This window comes from Camarhynchus parvulus, chromosome 11 (assembly GCF_901933205.1).
Source record: "Camarhynchus parvulus chromosome 11, STF_HiC, whole genome shotgun sequence".
Classification (NCBI taxonomy): Eukaryota; Metazoa; Chordata; class Aves; order Passeriformes; family Thraupidae; genus Camarhynchus; species Camarhynchus parvulus.
In genome coordinates this window covers 375,929-395,337 of record NC_044581.1, presented here as the reverse complement: position 1 = coordinate 395,337, position 19,409 = coordinate 375,929, and the positions used below count along the sequence as shown (strand labels likewise).

Below are 19,409 nucleotides of genomic sequence, written 5' to 3'. Positions count from 1 at the left end.
AGACAGGGGATGCTTTGGCAATTCTTATTTTGGTAAAAAGCTCAAGACAGCCCTAGGAGCACCTTGCAGGCACCCCACAATTATCATAATAAACAGTTTTATCATCTGCTTGGCAGTCAATAATGTGGCTTATGCTGCTTTAGTATCTGGCTGGTATTGATCACCTTTACAGCAGTGCCACGCTCAGCTCCCATTAACCCCTGCACTGTCGGTGGCTCGGCCGTCCTCCGGGGCCTCGGCTCACCTGTCACCAGGTGTGTGCAGCAAGGGACAGCAGCATGGGGCAGGCTTTCAACTGGGGCCTGATGGTGGGATTTTGATCCAGGAGCAAGGGATTGAGTGCATATCCTGTGTATGGGGGGGTTAAAATAAAAGGCTTGACATGGTTCCCAGTTTGGGCTCAGAGAAGTTTGAGCTTGTAAGAGAGTTGTGTGGGGTGTGGTGCTCTGTCACATGGGGGTTTCCTGAGATCGCAGAGTGCTGTGTGGCCTGAGACAGTGGCCCTTGGAGGAGGAGGGCTGTTCTCTGCAGTGACACTGTCATGTTTTACTGGGGCCTCAGGCTCCAAATGGGAACTGGCCATCCCCTGGCTTGGCCTGGCTCTGCTGGGCCTGGCTGAGGCACTGGCATCCGGCACCACTCACACCTGCCTGGCTGTGAGAACAAAGCCCGTGGCACGGGCACCTGCTGGGACACAGCCTTGGCCCTGCAGCAGCTGCTGGGCTGAGCGGGGCAGCCGGGGGCTGCTGGCTCTACCCAAAGCACTGTCTGGGCTAAGTGAGCCCTTGGGGGTGCTCTGACAGCATTGCCTCCGCTTCTGGCAGCGCAGCAGCAATTAGGAATATCAGGTTAGTCGCTGACTCCATTTTGGGAGGAAGAAAGATGATTTGCTGTCCACATCCCAACGGGGCTTTGAGGAAGGATAGGACTTTCTGGGATTTGGTTGTACCTGGGTAGTTGGGTCTTGTGGCCCAGTATTTCTCCTAATGGAATTTCCCATCATTTACTGCCCTGCTGATTCCTGATCAATGAAAATAAAATTGCTTTGCCTCCTGAGAGGCTCCATGTATGGCTGCAGCCTCCAGCTGTGTCAGTTCCGGTAAGATAATTTCATCAGGCGTGCAAGAGGATAATAGGAAATAAAAATAAAACCCACAATTAGCAAGAGGCCAGGCAGCTGAGTAACACTTTCAGTCCTGGAGGTCTGGAGACATGTGCTTAGCAACTTCCTCCCTCATCTCCTGCGTGCCTTGCAGTGTGCTGCTGTGTGGTGCTCACTGGCCTTGGGATGCCTGCAGATGCATCGGGCACATCCTTGGCAAGCCCATTTACCTGGGTCTGTGTCAGCTCTCCCCAGCTGAGGTGGTTAAATGTTTCACAGGTGATGTTGTGAGGTGCACCAGGGATGTAGCAGCAGCTGATGGAGGGACTGCATGCTGTGCCACGTGGAGAGCATGAACTTGAGACTTTGAGCTGTCAAGTGGTCCATAGGTGTTGACTCCTGATGGTTGCTGCAATCAGGAGGATTTATTTTGGCCAGCTAAGGAACATGCTTAGGCTGTATATGAAGTCTGGAGCAGGGTGTAGTTTTGGAAGCAACAAATGTGGATGCTGTTAACAGGAGCATGGGACCACTTGGATCTGCTAAAAGTTGGCCTAAAGGTTGCTCTAAATGTGGTGGCTTCCCACCTATGCCAGCAAGTTCCTTTACCTGTTTTAGGGGTTTTTTAGATTATCTTCCAGTGATACGGCTGTAAGTGGTGTTTATACTGAAACACGAATGGCTGGTGTGAGCAGACATCCCGGTGACCTTTGTGATGGGACTGTGCAAGCCCAGTGTGTAGTCCAGAGCTGACGTATCAGCCGTGGTGTTTGTCTGAGCAGCCAGTGGAATGGTTACAGAATGACCTCATGCCTCTAAGCCTGCTCTCCCGATCCAAAGCATCGGCTTTCCCAAAGGGTGGGAAAGAGCAACTGAGCCCAGAGTGTTGCAGTGAGTCTGCTTCCTAACAAGGACTGGATCCGAGCCCTGGCAGAGGAGATCTGCATGACTTATGAGTCTGACTCTTAGCCTTGGCTTGGCCCTTGACACCAGTCTGGGGCGCACATGTTGTTTGGGTAAGCCCGCCGGAGGAAGGAGCCCTGGCAGGGTTTGCTGCTGAGTCCCTGTGGCTGTGAGCACAGCCTGGCAGAGGAGCAGCAGCTCTTGGGCTGCGTCGGATCCCAAAGCCACGTGGCAGGGCTGCAAACTCAGAGCATTTCAGGGCTGCTGTCTTCACAGGCATCACTGGGGGCTCGGTGCGGGTAGGGGTCGCCCAGTGCAAGGTCTTGTGTGTGTTCCCTCCCTCCGTGGAGGGACACAGGGCCCAGACAGAGCTGTGGTAGCTGGAACTGGTACGAGCCACTGTACAGGCACTGGGGACACAGGACGAGCTGCAGCATGGCGAAATGGGGGATGACCATGGCTCACTTCGTGAGGCACTGGGGCTTGGGACAACCTGAGGGACTGTGGGGTCTGTGTGACAGAGCAAAGCAATTTGTCCTCAGCAGCTCTTTGATTAGTTTGGAGTTGGATCAACAACAGTGCACTGAAAATGCAAACCAGATGCAAATATAGTTATTTATGCAGCAGCTAGGCTGAGAACACCATTTAACAAGAAAGATTGGGGGTTTGGAGCAAAGGGGTGAGTTGCACAACGGCAGAACCATGAGGTGTGTGACGTTTTGAAACAAAACCTGGAACTTCTGTGGTGTCCTACTCGAGAGGATCCTGCAGAACCTGAGAACAAGCTCCGTGCCCTGGGAGCGTGTGAATGCCTTGTCACGTATGAGCTAAGCAAGTGCTTCAGTTTGCTGTGTAGAGAGAAACGTGACTGAAGCCAGTTTACCTCTGCTGCAAAATATTCTTAGTGCTAAGAATCTCCTGAAGGAATAAGTGCTCTTGTCCCCAGCTGCTCTCAGAAAGCCTTCTGGCCCTGCATGGGATCACTCCACTCTCAATGGCAGTGGGCTGAAGATTAGATAAGTATTTCAGTGTGTAGTGCAGTAGCTGGCTCAAAGGGATCAGTAAACTTGGAATAATAGTTCATAACAAAATGCCTTCTGAAAAGCTGCCTGACTCGTGTTACTCCCATCGGCTCAGTTTTAGCTGGTGTGAAGGGCAGAGGGAAAACGTGGATAATGTGGAAGGTTCACCTTTTCAAGGAGCCCCTTTCTCTCAGTTTCATGCCAAGTGCTTGAGCCCTGCAGCTTTCAGCCCTGTTTTGTTCAGCGTTTCCCTTGCTTCCTGCTGATTGAAAAGCTGTTTATGCTAATGATGCCGGGAGGATCTGAGGGGCCAGCTGTGCTGTGGATGGAGTCCGTGGATGGAGCCCGTGTCACCTTGTGCCGTGGATGGAGCCCGTGTCACCTTGTGCCGTGGATGGAGCCCATGTCACCTTGTGCCACGGATGAACCTGTGTCACCTCATGGTGTCATCCCACACTATGGATGGAGCCCGTGTCACGTTGTGCTGTGGATGGAGCCCGTGTCACCTGGCGGTGTCGCCCCGTGCTGTGTCACCCCGTGCTGTGTCACCTCGCCCGTGTCACCTGGCGGTGTCGCCCCGTGCCCTGGCCGTGCGCAGTGCTGCACCCCTGGCAGTCTCAGCTGGAGCGCTGCCCAGAGCACCCCCTCCACACGGCTGGCTCCCTGCTGGGGCAGCACTGTCCTCTCCTTTGAGGTGCCCCATGGATCTTCTCTCATCATCCCCTTCTGGGACCTGGGACCTTCAGGATCCATGGGCTGGAATGCCTCCGAGGGGAAGGCTCACAGTGTTCATAGGGACTGCCACAGAGGCAGAATCTTTTCACTGAGAAGGTGCTCAGGCACTAGCACAAGCTGCTAGGGCAGTAGTATAGTCACCATCCCAGGGAGGGATTTAAAAGGCCTGTAGTGTGGTATTTGGGGACATGGGTTAGTGGTGGCCCTTGCAGTGCTGCGTTAATGGTTAGACGATGATCCTAAGAGTCTTTTCCAACCCAAATGATTCTTCAATTCTATAAATTCTTGGCTTTGTTGGGATAACCAACCAGTTTGTGAGGACTTGCAGCCCCAACTCTTTGGAACTTGTGGGTCAATGTTGTTTGGATGTTTGCTTGTTCATTCTGCTCCCACTGCAGAGGTGCTGGATGTGGCCTTGTGTCCAGGTGGAAAGTGTCTGGTACAGAACAGAACGCTGGAGGAAGTCAGAACTGAGCTTGGGCTTTTGGTTGGTAAAGCCTCACTGCGAAAGAGGAAGAGAGATGTAAGGTGTTCAGGATTTGGCAAGACTGGTATCTTGCTCATCAGACCATGTTTGCCAGTGAAACAGCTCCACTGTGATCAGGGTGTGTGCTAAAACACAGCTTGGTCTCACTTGGGGAGGTGCAAAATATGACTTGCTATGTGAAAAGGAAAAATTAGTTTGTAATTGCTTCATTAAAATGTTGAACTTGGCAAATAAATATCAGTATTTTCAGGTTGGTTTTTTTTTGTTAGGAATTGCATAAGAGAAATCCCAAGGCACTATGTTGTAAAATGCTGGTGGGAAAACCCCAGCTAGAAATCATTCTTCACACTGTGCATCCATGTTCCCTGTTATGCTCAGGTTTTGGCACATAAGTACCATTTTATCCTAATACCTCAAGCCTTGTTGCAGAGTTTTCAGCACTTCCCTTAGGCTGGCAGGTATCTTGCTGCTTTCTGGCACCTTAATGAATGTGAGAGAGCTGGGATTCCTGTCTTCTGTTTAACTTAAAAGGTAGAAGCATTTTACGGAACTGGGAATTGAAACTCTTGGTATTGCCACTCGAATCTCCAGCCAGCATTGCTGAGGAAATTTGAAAAGATCTTTCTATTCTAGGAAGTAACTCTTCACATATTTGTGTGATAGCAGCTGCTGTAGAAATCACATAAAGTGACAACATGCTCCTTCCACCTCGTTTTGCCCTCTTCTGTGACCGTCCTGCTTGCCAAGCAAGGCAGCATGTGCTCACCTAATTGCAGGCAGTATCATAATTCATATGCATAAAGGAACAAAATTAAAGTTGCTTTGGCAACATACATTCTGTTCTTCCTTAATTTTTGAATTCTTGATCCTAGGCAATTATTTTTATCATGTCTTTCCATTTGCAATTTCCTCAGTGTTACCCGAGTGCTGTGCAGCACGCCAGGTGCCAGGAGGCAGCACAGAAAGCTTTGCTGCTGCAGATTCGTTGTGTCGGCACTGGAGAGGGTCACGGGGGCTGCCTCACACCCCTGCCTGGGCTCCTGCTCTTGGGAGTTTGAGCATTCCTATTCCCAGGGACCTCCAAGGTCCCTGCCCAAGCTATTCTGTGTTTCTATGACCATGAAGTTGAGTTGGCTGCTCACCTGTGCTATGTCCATCCCTAGTTTTCAGGCTGGAACAAGGATCAAGTGCCATTGCTGAGACAGGAGCTTCTTGGCCAGCCTGGACGCCATCACCAACGCCAGGCGTTGTCCTTGTGAGGATGCTGCAGAAGGCCAGGCTGAGTGCACCCTTAGTCCTGTGCTGTCCTTGTCCTCCCCCACCTCTGTCCTTTCTGGCTTTCCTGAGCCACTGGTGCCCTGGAGCTGACTGAGGGTGTGAGCGCTTCCCTGTGCCATGCAGCTGGGCAGGGGCAGGGCAGCCTGCGGGATGCCAGCCAGGTCATGGCTGTGGCTGTAACGCATCTGCCTGTACCTTCTCCCTGTCCTCGGCGCCCTCTTTTCCATGGTGCCATGTGGGTCATTAGCTGAGGGAACAGTTTCTCACTGTCGCTTTCTCCTTTTGTTTTCCTCCTTCCTCATTGCTTCTAGTCTTGGTTTACTGCCAAACAGCCTCTTGTGAAAGGGCCGCCTAATTAACCCTGTGCTAATTAACAATTTAAAATTACACAGCACGGCTGTTCATATTTAATTCTCGGGAAGCCTGGGCAGCAGCAGGAGCCCCCTCCTCCCTCCCGCTCCCTCCCTGCTGCCCGCACTGCTTGCCAGTGTCCCCAGGGGAGGAAGCAGCCTGGTGCCGCGGGCTGGGGGTGCCCGGGAGCTGCAGGGTGTTGCTTTAGGACCAGCCACTCCTTGGTGGAAGCATTGCTGGAAACGGGGTGTCTGTCCCTTTGAGGATGGGGCTGGGAGGAGGCGGCAGGGAGACACAGGGTGACACTCCACGCGTGTTCTGTGCGGCATGGCTGCCAGCTGCCAGGCCTGGTGAGTAGGAACGTGGCAGACACGTGGGGCACGCAGTGTTGTGCTGTCACCTGCATCTGCCATGCAAGCTCTGCTCTGGGCCACATAGTGCCACGTTGGCTCCAAGGGACTGTGAGATGGTGCTGTGAGGAACGGGCAGCGGCCGTGGGCCAGGGACAGGGTGGGCATGGCAGTGGTGGGATGTGAGGCTGCAGAAGGGAGCAGGAGAGCCCTTCTTTGCCACTGGGGCAATGTGAGAGCACAGAGTCTCTGGCACTCAGGCTGTTCTCCCTGTAACTGGAGTTCATTGATTTTACGGGAAACCATGTTTACAGACAGAGTGCTGATCGACCTGACGAGTTGACTTCTGCCTCCTTAAGTAAGAACTACCTTTTCTTATTGACTGGCTGATAAACAGAGCAGAGAGGGCAACAGGGGGAGCGAATGGGAGGTGTGGAGCACACCACTGTCGGTCCATCTGAGCTCTCACGCTGTGTCTGTCCCCACACAGGTGGCCTAGGGGCATTTCGGGGTGGTGGAAGACACGGGGCCCAGTAGTGGACTAATAACTGCATTGTGCTCCTGCTTAGAACCTGGTTTGCTATAGTAAGGAAATTGCTGCTTTCAGTCTGAACAGATGACTCCTGCAGCTTCTGCATTAATAGAAACAAATAATGCTTTAGGAACAGCTCTGATGGTGACTGAACCATCAGAAGAACTTGGGCTTGTGCAGGGCTCAGCCTGTCTCTGGGGCTTGGGCTGGCCATTTTGGCTCTGGGTTTTTCCACATGCCCTGTAAGGGCTCCTCTGTGTTGAGGAAAGGGAGAGAAGATTCCTTTGGCATAGCACATCTTGAGCTGGTTAACTTGGAGTGAGTGGGGGAGAGCTGTTAAAGCAAGCCAAGGCAGAAAAGCCCACCAATTAATTGGAGCGTGCGGGTCTGCCTGGCCGGGCCGGGCCGGCAGAGAGATTGGCTTTCCTGTCGATAAACAAGTCCCCAGTGCAGCATCAAAGCTGCAGTCCTTTATCAATCGCAGCCTCCTCTTCCCGCATGTTCCTGTAACTTACCAAGCATTTATTACATTGATTTTCCAATCAGGCTGTTAACCCTCCCGCCCCTCCAGCCCTGCTAACCCTTCTGGCCCGCCTGTCAGTCAGGCACCTCCTGCCAGTCAGGAGCTCTTGGTGGCAGAACCGCTGTGGCCCTGGCTGTGCCTCACCTGGCTGTGCCTCACCTGGCTGTGTGTCCCAGCAGCGGGCTCTGCTGGCCCCCACAATGATCCAGGTCTGAAAGAACTGAGAGGGTGTGCTCACTCCATGTTGTGCCTTGAAGTTCGCATAGATATTCCTAAAACTTCACTTGGCAAGAGTACAAGGCTTATAGAGTTTCTTTTTCCTCGTTTCCCCTGAATAAATCTGTTTTGGTTTAATTTGGATTGCAGTTGCCAGTGCAGAAGTAGCAGTGAAAAGGGAGAGAGTAAGCGTGTTGTGGGAAGGTGAATGTGCAGCCTCAACACAGAAGGGTCTGGGATCAGTGATCCAGGGAGGGAGTGGTGCAATAGGAGCTGTTACATGGCTGGAGCATATTTTAGGCTAGGGAAACAAACTGGCTGACTAAACCCAGAGCCTTCTGGCAGCAGGATACTGCTTTTCCTTCTTGTTCCGCTCAGCGCACCAGATTACTGTTGCTGCAGAGCAAATCCCTGATTACTCCCAGTACAACTCTAGAGGCAGCTGTGTATGGCAGAGAATCCAGGGAAGGTGAGACTGGAGGTGCTGTGGGCTAATGTTGTACGTGATCACATTGTGATCTCCACCCAATGCATCTGCGTGTCCTTCTGCAGGCATCCTTGTACATGGGCTTTGAGAGTCTGACTTTGCCTTCAGTGGTAGTTGTAAATGCTTTTTCTTCGAGCTTCACTGGAAGTCAAATGTAAAGAGAAAGTACTCACACATTAGAGAAATCAGGGGAAGTGTGGATGACTTTGTTTAGTAAAGGAAAATAAACTGGGAGATAGTGAAACCAGAAAAAAAATGCTGATTGTCACTCTGTTTTCTTTTGCTTGAACTAATTCAGGTAGTTCTGACAGGGCTGCTGTGGCACATCACTGGCTTTGCAGGTGGTCAAACCTCTGGCAGGTTTCCAGTTCTTCACACTTTCTGTATGAGCTGAAGAGGGCTCCCTTAGGATTGCAGTATTGGAGTCGTTGACCAGGTGCAGCAGAAAGGGTCACGATGACAGGGGTCCCTGGGTGTTGGCCATGGTCAGTAGCCCAGGCCCACAGACTGCCTGGCAGCTGGTGGGAATCCTCCAGGCACGCTGATTTTGGTGGGATGGAGGTAGTGGGAAGGGTGTCCTCCTCCTCCAGGAGCTGCACCCGCTGTTTGTCTGCAGGGGTGAGAGGAAGCAATTCGTGCCCAGAGGCTGTGCCCTGCAGGACCTCTGGGAGGCTCCTGGAGCATGGTGGGCTGACCGCTCTCCAATCCTCAGGATGCTCCCTTGTCAGGTCTGGAATTTCCTGTTTGGTTTCTCTCCTGACATGTCTCTGTTTAAGCTCTGTCCCGACCAGAGCAGTTACGTGTCCTGTGCTCACTGAGCTCTGTTACTCCAAAATCACTGTGAGTTGCTCTGGCTCTAGCACCATTGAGATGCATGTGTACTAGCAACGGGTCTGCATTTCCCAAGGCATTAGCAGAAGGGTGACACCCAGAAAAACAGCATCTGTCTTAGGGGGAGCCAGAGAATACCAGAGCTCTAAAGCCACAGAACTGTTCTGTTGTCATGTCTTGTTCCTGTCACAAGCTTTCCCATGGTGTTTTGTTTTCTGAAGACGCAAGGCCTTGGGAGTCACAGTGCAGGTCCTACAATCTTCCTGCTGGCTCCCTTTAGGAGAGGTGTTAAGCAGGTTTTTTGCCACTTTCCTTCAGTTTTCCTCTTGCATTGCTGCTGCCAAGGTGTTTCCATTGCTCATTCCCAGCAGTGCCTTGCCCAAGGCTGGGCTGCCTGTCCCTGGAGCCCCCACTTTGGTGCTGAGCAGCGGGGTCAGCAGCCCTGGTGGTGGTGGTGGGGTCCTTTGGGAGCGCCCAGACTCACCTGCCTCTCTCCTCTGTCCCATCTGCAGGTCGGAGCCGTAGCGGGTGCAATGAGCGCTCCGTGCCGGCCCTGCCATGGAAGGCTGTGACTCGCCCGTCATCCCCGGGAAGGACAATGGGTGCGGCATTCCTCAGCACCAGCAATGGACTGATCTCAACAGCGCGCACCTCCCTGAGCCGGCCGGCAGCATGGAGCAGCCCGCGGCGGAGAGCTGCAGCCCCCTGGACAGCCTGAGGGTGCCGTTCCCCGAGCGCGGCGCCGAGAGCAGCGCGGCGGGCCCCGGCGCCGAGCCCGCGGGCAAGGAGGTGAGCTGCGGGCAGTGCGCGGCCTCCTTCGCCGGCCTGCAGAGCTACATGGAGCACCGCTGTGCCGGCGCCCGCCCAGCCCCGGCGCTGCGGGCCGACAGCGGGAGCGACACCAGCGAGGACGGCGAGGAGGAGAGCGACGTGGAGAACCTGGCCGGCGAGATCGTCTACCAGCCCGACGGCTCAGCCTACATCGTGGAGAGCCTCAGCCAGCTGGTGCAGAGCGGGGCTGCCGGTGGCAGCGGGACTCTCCCCTCGCTGCTCCCGAACTCTCTGCCCAAGCAGGGAGATCCCTCTGCTGCCGCTCCCGTCTACCCACAGATCATCAACACTTTCCACATAGCCTCATCCTTCGGGAAGTGGTTTGAGGGCTCAGACCAGACCTTCCCGAATACCTCAGCCCTGGCGGGCATCAGCCCCGTCCTGCACAGCTTCCGCGTCTTTGATGTGCGACACAAAAGCAACAAGGATTACCTGAACAGCGACGGTTCTGCCAAAAGCTCCTGCGTATCCAAAGATGTTCCCAACAATGTGGACCTGTCCAAATTCGATGGCTTTGTGCTCTATGGGAAGAGGAAGCCCATCCTGATGTGTTTCTTGTGCAAGCTCTCCTTTGGGTATGTCCGCTCGTTCGTGACCCATGCCGTGCACGACCACCGAATGACTCTGAGTGAGGAGGAGCGGAAAATTCTTAGCAATAAGAACATCTCCGCTATCATCCAAGGGATAGGCAAAGACAAGGAACCCCTTGTCAGCTTTCTGGAACCAAAAAACAAAACTTTTCAGCACCCTCTCGTTTCCGCAGCTAACCTCATAGGCCCTGGACACAGTTTTTATGGTAAATTCAGTGGCATTTGCATGGAAGGTGAGCAGGCCCTCCAGGCCGGGGCGGCCGGTGGAGCTGAGCCGCCGCCAGCAGCGGGTGTCCTGGCCCCCGGTGCACTCCTCAACCTGGGTGGGCTGACCAGCTCGGCTCTGAAGACTCCCATTACCTCAGTCCCCCTGGGCCCGCTGGCTTCCAGTCCCACCAAATCCTCAGAGGGGAAGGACCCTGGGGTGGCAGGGGGGGAGAAACAAGAGGGGGACGACCAGGACAGCCTCTCGGAAAAGGTGGAGCCAGCCGAGGAGGTGGAAGAGGAGGAGGAGGAGGAGGTGGAAGAGGAGGAGGAGGAAGAGGAAGAGGAGGAAGAGGAAGAAGATGAGGATGATGAGGGTTGCAAAGGACTATTTCCGAACGAGTTGGAGGATGAACTGGAGGACCGGCCCCAGGAGGATGTTGGGGCTGTGGCAGGCAGTGGCAGCAGCAAAAAGGACCTTGCTCTCTCAAACCAAAGCATTTCTAACTCTCCCTTAATGCCTAACGTGCTCCAGACCTTGTCACGGGGCACAGCTTCTACTAGTTCTAATTCTGCTTCTTCCTTTGTCTTTGATGGTGCAAACAGGAGGAATCACTTAAGCTTTAACAATGAGGGCGGCGGAGCCAGTGTGGCCGAGGGCAGCAGGAGGCTGGACTTCATCGATGAAAGTGCCAATAAAGACAATGCCACAGCACCAGAACCAAATGAGAGTGCAGAGGGCGAGGACGGGAGCTACATCTCCCATCACCAGCACGCTGGCCCCCTCTGTGAACTCGGGGGTGGGGAGTGCCCCTCGGGGAGCGGCGTGGAGTGCCCAAAGTGCGACACGGTCCTGGGCTCCTCGCGGTCGCTGGGTGGCCACATGACTATGATGCATTCTCGCAACTCATGTAAGACACTCAAGTGTCCCAAGTGCAATTGGCACTACAAGTACCAGCAGACGCTTGAGGCGCACATGAAGGAGAAACATCCCGAGCCAGGTGGCTCCTGCGTCTACTGCAAGAGCGGGCAGCCGCACCCGCGGCTGGCGCGGGGCGAGAGCTACACCTGTGGTTACAAGCCCTTCCGCTGCGAGGTCTGTAACTACTCCACAACTACCAAAGGCAACCTCAGTATTCATATGCAGTCCGACAAGCATCTCAACAACATGCAGAACCTGCAGAACGGAGGGGGAGAGCAAGTGTTCAGCCACACCGCGGGGGCAGCGGCGGCAGCAGCTGCTGCAGCGGCCGCCGCCGCCGCCAACATCGGTAGCACCTGTGGGGCTCCCTCCCCCACCAAACCAAAAACCAAACCTACGTGGCGGTGCGAGGTGTGCGACTATGAGACCAACGTGGCTAGAAACCTTCGGATCCACATGACCAGTGAGAAGCACATGCACAATATGATGCTGCTTCAGCAGAACATGTCCCAGATCCAGCATAACCGGCACCTGGGCCTCGGCAGCCTGCCGTCCCCCGCTGAGGCCGAGCTCTACCAGTACTACCTGGCACAGAACATGAACCTGCCCAACCTGAAGATGGACAGCACTTCCTCAGATGCACAGTTCATGATGGGGGGGTTCCAGCTTGATCCCACCAACCCCATGGCAACGATGGCTCCATCTCTAGGTGAGGCTGAAGTGGTTTCCATCACGTTCATGTGGGAGACCCAGCAAAGGCAGCCCATGAGCTCCCTTTGTGTGGTGGTCAAGCATGGAGGCTGCACAGTGCAAATTTCTCATCTGTGTTCATCCAGAGCAGTTTTTCCTCATCTTGTGGCTTTTGTAGTACATTTTCCAAGAGTTTTCATAGGGAGTTAATGGAACAGCAGACGCGGGTTACAGATGCCATGGCGCTGAATGTTCTTCCTCGTTGTGGAAAGCATCCTAACTACAGTGTTTCCTGAGAACTCCTGGGTTTGGTGGGGAGTGGGAGTAGTTTGGTGGATAGCTTTGAGAGAAGGTGCAGTCACCTGCTGGCACTCCCAAAGGCAGGTGTGTTGTTTGGGGTTGGTTTGTTCCACGCTGTGTTACCTTGAGAAGACGAGGTGAGCAGGTTTGAGAGGGGTGGAAGGGGTGGTGTTCCTCTGCTGCTGGTCACAGATGGGATTGGAGGCTTTTGAAGCTCAGAGCCCCTCACTGCTGAAGCACGGACAAGTTGTATAAGTTGGGAGCGTTTTAACTGAAGTTCCTCAAGTAAATGACAGGGCCTTGGATGTCCACGAGCTGCTTGGGGAGCAGTGTGTGAGCTGTGCACTTGAGGGTGCAAGTCTCACACGGAGGGTTGCAGAGGGAGGCCCTGCCTGTGTTAATAAGCACTTGACACCAGGTTGGCCCTTTTGGCTCAGATACACATGCTATGAGCTTTGTGAGAAGAGAAGCAGATCTTTTCCCATTCTTACACTTTGGTCCAAAACTGAGCAGAGCATTAATAATTCAGAACAGTCTGGTTTTGGGTTTTTCCTGTATGGTGAGTTCAGGAGAGAGTGTCTTAAAGAGTGCCTGCTTCTCAGCAAATAAGTTGCAACATAAGAAATGAAAGTTGCAACATAAGGAAATAACATCTTTTTGATTAACTGAGGAATTGTTGACCTGGTTCCTTTCATAGGATTGTTAAGGTAAGCTGTCACACAAATCAAGGTAAAATACCAAAAAGCTGTAAAAAGAGCATAAATGTCTTAAACACAGAAAAGGAGAGCGAAGTGGCACAGGAGTCCTGGTTTGTCTCTGTGCTTGTTCAGAGTTTCTCTGCATCTCTCAGGTGCTCTGGTGTGAGCAGGAGCCTGTTGTACTCAGTAGCTGTGGGTGAGCAGAGCTGAGCCCTGGTTTGAGGAGCCAGCCTGACAAACATGGGGTCCTCCTGGCTCTCTGTGACACGCTCTCACACTGGCTTTATTAGTTGATTCTTTACCTTGTCAAAACTGTTTTTAGAAGATTCTTCACCATTTTGAACTCTTGGACAAGAGATGAGATATAACAGTGCAGGAGTGGCACTTCTCAGGTTGTTTCTGTCCGTGCCATGTCCTGCACTGTTGCCAGCTTGTGACAGCTTGTGACAGCAGTGCGGTGACCTCCCTGTGAGGCGGCCATCCCCAGGGCTTGTGACTGTTGACCTTTGTTTTCTGTGGTAGGGACTGTGCTTAGCTACTGCATGAGGTAGCATTTGCTTCTCCGGGGAGGCAAGAAAAAACAGAATGAAGTGTTAATGCTTTTCTTAAAATAGCCACAGAAAGTTTCAGTGTGATACTATGGAATTCTTCATCCTCTCAAAGTCTGTAGGGTTTTTCTTGCTACCTTTGATGGGCAGAGGGCTGGATGATCCTTGAGCAGGAGGGTAGCAAGGGTGACAGTAGTCCGTTCCCAGCCTTCTGTGCTGGCTGCAGTAACTTTTTTCTTCAGCTCTGATGCAGACCAGCAAACAGAGGAGTGGGCAAAGGGACACACACAGCTGCGTGTGGTCTCCCTGTGCTTGTGGGTACACAGGTGGCACTTGGGGAGCAGCTCGTGTTCTGCTCTGTGTTTATCTTCTGGAATTCAGCCTTTCTGACCTCTCTTTCCCCTTTTTTCTCGGTGCAGTGGGTGGCGAGATCCCGCTGGACATGCGCTTGGGTGGAGGACAGCTGGTGTCTGAGGAGCTCATGAACTTGGGTGAGAGTTTCACGCAGACCAATGACCCGTCGCTGAAGCTCTTCCAGTGCGCTGTGTGCAACAAGTTCAGCACAGATAACCTGGACATGCTGGGCCTGCACATGAACGTGGAGCGCAGCCTCCCCGAGGACGAGTGGAAGGCGGTGATGGGGGACTCGTACCAGTGCAAGCTGTGCCGCTACAACACCCAGCTCAAGGCCAACTTCCAGCTGCACTGCAAGACCGACAAGCACGTGCAGAAGTACCAGCTGGTGGCACACATCAAGGAGGGGGGCAAAGCCAACGAGTGGAGGCTCAAGTGCGTGGCCATTGGGAACCCAGTCCACCTGAAATGCAACGCCTGCGACTACTACACCAACAGCCTGGAGAAGCTGCGCCTGCACACCGTGAACTCCAGGCACGAGGCCAGCCTGAAGCTCTATAAGGTAAGGCTTGGCTTTGCTTCATCTTCTTTCATTTTCCAAGGAAAATCTAAGTTGAACCACAGTGCACTGTGACCCTTTGGAGATGAGCTGCTGAGACCTCTCCATTGGCCCCCAGTCTCACTGTGTTCTCTGGGTGACTGTGGTTGTCCAGGCTTCAGGGCACTAGGTGTTCACTCCACAGTGCTTTAGAGGGGGCTTGTGTGTCTTGTGGCACTGCAGCTGTGATACCCTGCACAGAAATGGAACAATCCCTGTTAGAAAAGTTGTGCAACGTGACGTTTGCCTGTGTTTTGTTGGCCCTTTCCCATGGAGTTTGTCACTCTGTGTCACTGGAAGGCTCTCAGAGGGGTCAGTGTGCTGGTCCTGGCAGGGCCGTGGCTGCAGTGCTGCTGAGCTCTGTGCAGTCAGTGCTGGGTGTGTGAGCAAAGTGCTGCTGGCTGCTGGAGGGGAGGAGGCTGCAGAGGAGCCGTGAGCATGGCCCTGCACCTCGCAGGCCTTGCCTGTTCCATCCACGGCGCTGTTTGGGCTGTCACTCCCATCTTGTTGTCTTTTCCCCCACCCCCCTCGTGCGCGTTATCTTTATAACCATTATAACCATCTTCTCTTTCCTGTCTCACCGGTCTGGTCCCCAGCCCCCTCCCCTTGCTGGCTGAGCCCTATGGGCTGTAACCCAAGAGGAGCTCCGGATACAGTAAATAGTCCTTTCACTCGTGCAGCAGAATTGCTCCAGACGTTTCTATTGATTTTCACTGGACTTAAAGCTTCACCTTTTTCTCTAATCATCCCATAATAGCTTTAGTATGAACAATCAGGTACGAATTGCCATAAATCTCAGCAGCCGCATCCCCTCCATTCACACGTGCTCTCCCCTCATTGTCTGCTCATTCCTCACAGGATTTTTGTATTTTCTGCCCTCATCCTTTTCTTCCTGCTTTCCCCCAGCTGTGCTGAGGTTTCTTTATATACACACAGAGTGTACCTTGCATTTTTTAATTGCTTCTTTGAAAACTTTTCTTTATGTAATGGGAATTTAAGAGCTGACATTGAGCTCTATGGTACCCACCCACTTCACAGTGTAGACACGTTTTCAAAACTCCTGGATTTTTCCTAGGAATTAACAGTTCCAGCCAGTTCAGGGAGGAAGGTTACAATCAGGAGCATCATATGAGGTTTACCTTGAGCTGTGGTTGTTGGACCTACCTGGCATTGGTGGGGAGCTGCTCAGAGCAGGGCTGTGTTTCTCTGAGCTCATTGTTGAGGCCAGGATGGCTGTGACAGCAATTGTTCCATCCTGAGCTGAGATCCAGCCTCACCCATCAGAGTCTGGCTCTGGAAATGATCAGGTGTGCACATACACCTCTGCTCTCTGGCATGCAGGAGGCTGGGAGAGTTACACACCTTGGAAACTGGGGGCAGCACAGTCCCCATGAGACTTCAGGAACCCAGCTGAGGGAGCTGAGTCTCCTCTGTGGAGGTCAGTTTGGGGTACAAGAGAGCTGTTTGAAAGCTGTGTTATGATTTTTTTACACACAATGGTGTTCTTTGAAGCTTACGTTGCAAAGGTTTAAAGTTTTCTTTATCCAGGCCCTTCATCTACAGTGGGTTCCAGTGGGGAAAACAATTGAGACACTAGAATTCTTTCACTGGGGGGAAAGAAAAGGGAAAAAAAAGAAAAAATGGAAAAAAAAATCCCACCAGCGTCGGGGGACGGGCAGAGGTTCTTGTAATAAAGATTGCTAGGATGTTTTCCTTGGGCAGGCACAGAGGAACTGTCAGTTTTCAGGTCTGTGAGAGGCCTGGGCAGTCTCAGTGCTGCTCCAGCCCTGCATTGCCTCTGACACAAAGCAGTGAAACACCAGCTGAGGGATAACACATTCCAGAGTAATGGATTCCTTTGGAATGCTCCATGTATTGGCCTTCAGGTATGGCTGGGTAAAGCGGGGAGCAGAGGTTGGTGGATGGCTGGGTTCACCAGTCTTGCTTCAGCATGGCTGGAATCAGGGATTGGTTTAATGGAAAGCCTCTCTGGATGAGGCATGGATCAGACAGCTGCAGCAGGGCTCTGGGGCCTTGGAGCAGCAGTAATGCCATGTCTGCTGATAACTGAAGGGATGCAGCAGCACTGGGGGGAGTTCACAGAATGGTTTCTCTTCTCTCAGGCCTTGGTGTGGTCTGCAGTAAATTGAGATTGATTGGATGTTATTTTTCCTCTTGCTAATGTAATCCATTAGCCTGGCACATGCATAATCAGTTTAGAGCACAGTTAACTGGATGTAATCGAGTTCTTCCCTGCCTGCTGGAGAAAATCCTCTCCAGATGCTGCTGGGTGAGAGCACACACTGGGCTTATCACACACAATCCTCCTTATTCTGCCGCTTTTGCCATTTTTTTCCTAAATCACATGTTATTGGCTGCTTGCATTGCCCAAGTGCCACTTCTGTCAGTGTTACTTGCTGCCAGAAAATGTGATCTGGACACACTGTCAGTCCCTAGTCGGGTGAACCTTTTAGTCTTCTCCTGCAGCACTGCCAGTGCCAGGGGAGAAGGTCTGGTCTTCTGCTGCCATCTTCATCCTGCACATCGCAACAGCTTCTGCTAGGCCTCCTCCCTGGCAGGGTAAGGGAGGGGAATGCCAGAAAACTGGAAGGGTCTGGTAACCTTCCCTTTATTGTTGTGCACTCCCAGTTCCTTGCTGTCCCCCTAAAATTCTGTGACTCAAGTGGAAATCCTGGTTTATCTGGAATTGCTGGGGGAAGGTGGTGCCTGTCCTTTGCTGTGACTGCTGAGCACCCTGGGTGGCTGAGGGGTTTCTGTCCTGAGCGTTTCCCTGCAAGGCAAGGGCACCACTGTCAGTGCATGGCATGGCATTTTGGGATGGATGCTCTGGCTTGAGGCAGATGATGGCTTTGCAGACCCTGCCTCCCATGGCTGGGACATGCTGTGGCCTGGCTGACAGGGGTTGTGGGCAGAGGCAAGGGCAGCTCCCTGGGGCAGGGCCAAGGCTGTCTCCCCGTGGCTGCAGAGCCTGGGCCTGGAGCAGAACAGAGCCTTCCTCACATCTGGAAGAGGTTGGGCACAAGCTCCCAGCATCTCCTGCACAGGTGGAGTTTCCAGAAGGAATTAATCTGCTTGAGAGAGAGCCAGGTTTGGACATTTCCTACAACTTCCTGACAATCTCTAGTTCAGAATGTGCAGCTCAGAAGAAGTTTAAACAAAGAACTACTGAAGAAACACATGCTGGCCAGACTGCCAGCAAGTGCCTTCAATGAGTTCATTCAGTGTCTTCCTTTTCAGTGTTTCCAAGTGCTGAGTTCACTTTTTTAGGGAATAGGGAGTCTGGAGCAGAGGGTTTGGGTTACGTGGTGCCATGCATAGAGGCTCTTTGTTAGCTAGAGATGCAGAGTGTGCAGGAAAATGACTCTTTAATATCTGTGCTCGTGGTGGTAGTGGCGATGAAACTGTGCATGTGTGCTGACTCTGACAGAGGCAGAGCTGACCTGTGGGAAGGGAAGGAGGATGTGCAGCTGTACACCCAGCAGAAGGCCTCAGTTCCACCATGGAGCAGCATTGTCCCATCGTGCCTCTCCCACAGGGGCTTCTGTCTCCTTTGCTGGCCACAGGATTCTCAAAGAAACTCGTTGGAAAATCCCCAAAAAGTTTTAATCCCAGAGGATGCATGGAATATTGTATGAGATGTAGCTACAGAATGATGATGATGATGATGATGATAATGTATTCAAATGCAATGTCCTTCCATAACAGAACAAGGCAAAGAGTGCCTTCTGTAATAGTGGTTAACTTTGAAGTTAAAATGATGTGAAAATGGGTGAGATACTGTTGGATACAGTAAAGGGTGTGATCTATGTGGAGTTACCAAAAAGCACCTCAGGTGCTTGTGCTAAACGAAACAACCCCTGAGAAAACAGAGCAGGGGGAACCTGGCCAGAGTCCACAGAAAGCCCAGTGTGATCAAATAGGAAAGTATTTCATGTGGAGGTAGGGCAAGAGAAGAAGGCCCATGTTACAGGGAGGGCAAGGAGAAGAGCATTCTTCTCATGTGTTCAAAAGCAGAATTGAAAGGTACCTCTTTATGGAGGATAAATCCTGAAGGGCGGTCTCACCTGGAGGAGCCATGAAGGGAAGAGTCACTGGCTTAGCAGGACTCTGCTCTGGGAGCTCTGGAGGAGCCCCACAGGACGGGGCAGAGGCTCCTGGCAGTACTGTGGGCCAGAAACTGCAAAGCATTAAGTCAGCAAATTGATAGAAACCGTAATAGAAAAGGACCCTTAGATCCAGACCGTGGGTCCGTGGGTCCCGTTGGGATTGACAGCTATTTTGATACAAAAAGCTCTCTGTATCAGTTTAACCCTTTGAGACCCGTCCTCCATGGGGCTGCATGTTTCTCTGAGTGACAGATTTCTCCGTGGCACTAAAAGATGTCTTTACCTTCCTTTAGGTATTGAATACCAGAGTCTGTTAGTACAGGATCACAGAACTTTTCCTTTCTCTGCACTGCTTTTTGAAAGGGCTGGAATCAGAACTGCTGAGAGCACACAGCGTTGCTTGCTCTATGTTTTATTTATGGGCCTCTGTCACTTAGGTTTTTCTTTCAAGTTTTCCAGTAAGTGCTGAGCCATGTGCAGCCAGCAGCTTAGTAAAGAAACCACCCTGTAAAAGCAACGTAAATAACAAAGGAGTGAGAGTGCAGCTGGAGCAGGAGCCCTGGTCAACAGCAGGAACCAGGAGCTCCCCAGAACATGGAGCTAAAAACCCTTGGTTAAACCGGGTTTAGAAGTTAAAGTATTTGTGAGAATGGGCTACAAAACCCAACTAAACAAACCAAACACAGGGAAAAAAAAACCAAACAGAAAAACACCTTGTCAAGCTTTATCC

At 52.4% G+C, this 19,409-nt stretch overlaps 1 protein-coding gene across 1 annotated transcript in view; it reads left to right on the top strand.

Moving 5' to 3' along the window:
- The first annotated feature begins 9,375 nt into the window (after positions 1 to 9,375).
- The window catches only part of ZFHX3 (zinc finger homeobox 3), an 81,820-nt gene continuing 71,786 nt past the window's right edge, over positions 9,376 to 19,409 (top strand). Inside the window, 2 exon segments of the mRNA XM_030956206.1 lie at positions 9,376 to 12,073; positions 14,020 to 14,516. Coding sequence (XP_030812066.1) covers positions 9,376 to 12,073; positions 14,020 to 14,516 — 3,195 coding nt within the window.